Source organism: Austrofundulus limnaeus, unplaced genomic scaffold, assembly GCF_001266775.1.
Source record: "Austrofundulus limnaeus strain Quisiro unplaced genomic scaffold, Austrofundulus_limnaeus-1.0 Scaffold764, whole genome shotgun sequence".
NCBI lineage: Eukaryota > Metazoa > Chordata > Actinopteri > Cyprinodontiformes > Rivulidae > Austrofundulus > Austrofundulus limnaeus.
In genome coordinates this window covers 66,987-71,214 of record NW_013953166.1, presented here as the reverse complement: position 1 = coordinate 71,214, position 4,228 = coordinate 66,987, and the positions used below count along the sequence as shown (strand labels likewise).

Here is a 4,228-nt window from a genome sequence, read left to right as displayed (position 1 = left end):
GAATTGAGTGATTCCATACATTTTCCTCAGAACTGAGTGATTCCATATATTCCCCCCTGTGCTTGGTCAATAAAAGTAACATTCACTGACTTGCACAAGTTTTCTCTTCATTTCTTTGAGTGTTCCTAAAAGCCAACAAGTTGCACTTTGGAATGACCTCATTATTGTGTCATGTTTTTGATCTGAGTTTGTTTTACAGAATGAAATGTCTGAATGAGTGCTCATCCAAGACTGGTGATTCCAMACTTTTTGCAAGGAGTTGTAGCTACAGCCTCATTTTCAAGTTTTTAATTTTTGTCATTGKATTTTGAGGAGCTATTTAATTGAAAATAGGATCAATGTCAATCATCCGAGTTTTTCAAGTGACCTTTAAAGAGTGAAGTTAACATGAAGAGCATTGTTTTATGTACCTTTGTTCAAATTTGAAACACTGAAGTATGTTCTTTTCGCTCCAGAATATTGCATGTCAGCAAAGTGTGTTGATACTCGTCTTCATCATTTGACACATTTCACACACTGTCATTGGTTGAGGAGATTTGTTTACAAATGTCCACATGGTTTTTAAATGGTTTTCAATTCCTAGCTTTCTAAGGCACATCAAGTTGATTTAATGTTGCAGTTTGGTAAAATGAGCCTTATAATATTATTTTATAATGTCCCTACTACTTTTAGATTAGATTTTACAATAAAGATTTATTTGTTTTTAGGATACAAGATGTTTTTTTGCAAAGACCAGAATGTAAATCTTTTCCTAAAACTTCATGGCGATAATTTTAATACTAAGGACGTTATGAGCAAAAATAGATAAGYTGAAATGAGCTCAAAGGCCCCATTGGTTCAGTTGTGATTTGCAGCAAGAAATTATGAGCTGATTTCACSTAAACAAACATCCAGAACTTCATTTATACTTGAGATAATCACATGAATTTGGTGTTATGTTGAAGGTTTTTAAGGTTCTTTTTTAATCCATTGTCAGATTTGAATCTGGTGTGGATAAAAATGATATCCACATCTCTACAAAATGTCCTCTGAATGAGAAGCTGGTTTTTCATTCAATGAATAGAAAAAAATACATAAAAATACAAAATAAAGTAAATAAAAAATATGGCAGTGGGCTAGGGCTATGGGGATTTGATTTGATTTGATTTATTGATTTAACAGGAAAAGATTACTAAAAATCAAACCTGACTCAGCATAATTGCTGTTTTACAGCAGGTTCATGTTCTGCAGCACATAAAACACTCAGAATTACAGCATCACAATCACATCATTATACACCATAGACACAAAGACAAACAAGCACACCAAATTTCAGGAAGGCAGCATTTGCAAAATAGGACGTCTAAATANCTTCAGTTTTCCAATAAACAGTTTTTAAATTACTTTATTGATGCTTCTTTAATGAAAAATCTACAACAAAAAAGAAAAAGACAAAGAAGCAGCCGAATTAGCAATCCTCAATAACTTTRTAATTTTTACACCWGGAGCCAAAGGTCTGTTTCAGGAAATCACATCCCCAGCAATCTGTGCTTGTAGGATTAAACTGTAAAAGAGTTCYTACACCACTAGTCAGCAGTGTTGTACATAAATTGTACAATTGTTGCRAGCTAGTYTCAAACTGAACTTGTGCTTTAGAATCAGCTTCCGATAATTKTTCTACGGCATAAGCYTTTTTGAAGTTGCGGACCTAAATATTTTCATGAGCACTTTAGAAATTGCGGAGCTAATTTTTGGATTAGCGCTGCCCACCACTGGTCATCATCACAGTATGAAACATTACTGCCCATCACTAGTTTCTCTGATCTCCTGCAGTCCTACTGGAAATGAACAGTAAAGGAAAGCAGCAGAACAGCTCAAAGTCTGATATCTAAATTTGCATGAAGTAAAATAATATGCAAACCAAGTCATGATGCACATAAAGTGTTTTCAGTGATTCAACACTTCTTCTGTGTCGCATGTAGAAAACTATAAAAGTTTTGTTAAAATTTGTTTCAGTAAAAGTTTACACTCGTGTTCTCCTGTATAGTTTCCTTTGATTATTTTGTTTTTTTTAACTACAAATTTCAAAGCACACAGGTGGTGACACAGATCGTGAGCTGGAGGAGACACCTGAAGAGGCAACAGCTGAAAGAAAACAACAACATWGTATCTGAAGTGTACTTTCTGAGAAATACGACCTAACCTGCTGATAAAGATCTTTAAAGCTGCCGATGCTGTAATAAGTTCGGTGTGACAGCAGCAGCTCAGAAACATGGTTTAATTTAGAAAACAGAAGACATGACACAGCTGACCTCTGAATTCAGCAGACCACCAAACGCCAGGACCGCCAGGACGGGACCGAGGCCTCTCAACATGCTGCTCTGAGTCCTGAACTTAAACCAGTCTGACTTCCCTCCTGCTGCTGCCTCTGCAATTCAAACTTCCTCTAAGTACATGGGCTGAGCTGTCATTACATAGGCCACGCCCCCAAACAGCACGCTGTCACACTAAACCCCGCCTCTTACCGGAAGCTTCCAGCTTGTAGTTCTAATTAAAGGACTAAGAGTGTTAAGAGCTCCCCAGAGAACTACAATCCCCAGCAAACTGAACGAGGCGCGTGCAGCCAATATAAAGGCACCACGCGCCTGAAAACGGAACAAAAACCCAACAACGCTGCAGGAAGAAACTTTTGGACTTCACAGTCTCTGTCGGTGGCGCAAATCCAAACAAACAAACAAACAAACAAACAAACAAACAAACAGCACAGACCGCGGTAAATGCGGATGTGACGTCACTCCCAAATCGACTGGAAAACAGCACGAGACTGATTTGTAAATTAAAGTCTTCTGAGCGTTTGTGTTTTCTGTCATTAGAAACTTTCCACCCACGTGATGTGACCTGAACACACCGATGAACTGGTCCTGTTTGGACCGGAGACAGGTGAAGGTGAGCGTCCCGGTGACGTCACTTCAGACAACTAGAAAGTGCTGGAAGATCAGCAGCTCGTGCTGCGTGCACAACTGTAGGTTTAATAAATGTATGTTTAATAACTGTAGGTTTAATAAATGTTATGTTTGATAAATGTTATGTTTAATAACGGTAGGTTTAATAACTGTAGGTTTAAGGCAGGAGAAAGGAAACCCGTCCAGAGGATGATGTTACTTACGTGGCAGAGGCAGCTCTGGTCCTGGCTGTCTGTGATCTGGTTCGGGTGGTCGTGGTGCTGCGTTTGGGGTCTTAAGTGTTTGTGTTGAAACCAGGCCAGAACAAAGTTCCCTAAGAACCAGGCCGTAAACACAACACAGACCGCCGGTACAGTGACTTTCCACATCCCTCTGTGTGATGCTGGTCAGCGGWGGCACCGTGAAAACAGACGGGACGGGGGAGGACTTCCGCCCGGTGTCGGTGCGTGGCGTGTCCCGCGGGCTGGACCCGGACAGATGAACCGAACAGGCCGGAGGTTAGAGCTCTGACCTGCAGCCTACATGTCCTCCTCCCGCTGCCCTACAGGACACACAGGCTCGGAGAGAACAGCGAACAGACCTGGACAAGTTTGAGCACAACAAACCTCCATTTTAGAAAGTTAAATAAATAAGATGCGCTTGTCTTCCGGTTAAAAATTTCAAAATAAAATACCCGTCTTCTCCCCAGCTTTGCTGTCTTACAAATACAAATTAAAAGAAACAGACATCAGCACAAAACTCCATTTAAGTACATTAATTAAAATAACATGCACTTGTTTTCTGGTCAAAAATTTCAAAATAAAATACCCCCCCCCCCCCAAACTATTGTACAACTTGTGTAAACTACTGATGCAACAATGTGAATTCTGCCTTCTGTATAAAGTATATTTACATATGAATGGAGGTCATTAAAAAAAAAACAGAAGTTCAGGAGGAATCTGAGGCATCACAAAACTAAGACATCAGATTAAACCTGGATTTTCCAGAGACCCTGGCTCAGAGATCGCCCCAGATAATCCCCCCGTCATACAGATCAATGGTAGGGCCGCTCGGGCAGCCCCACTGTGTTTTTGTTAAAAATGTTGAAGTGGACAGGAAATTTGAAAATATGACAATTATCTGTTATAGCAGTGTTTCCCAAACTTTTTATCTTCTGACCCACAAAGTATCCATGGCTTAAACTTGTGACACCAAATATTACTAGTCTGAGTACATGAACTTCATTAATAACCCTAAAAACACAGGCTTAAACAGTTTGTACACAAATATAAATACTTATTTATACT

At 39.4% G+C, this 4,228-nt stretch overlaps 1 protein-coding gene across 1 annotated transcript in view; it reads right to left on the bottom strand.

Moving 5' to 3' along the window:
* Window positions 1-3,659, bottom strand: part of ero1b (endoplasmic reticulum oxidoreductase 1 beta) — a gene marked incomplete in the record, with an annotated part of 60,322 nt that extends 56,663 nt beyond the window's left edge. Inside the window, 1 exon segment of the mRNA XM_014028449.1 lies at window positions 3,146-3,659. Within this exon segment, the coding sequence (XP_013883903.1) occupies window positions 3,146-3,310 (165 nt within the window).
* Between the last annotated feature and the right edge of the window lie 569 nt (window positions 3,660-4,228).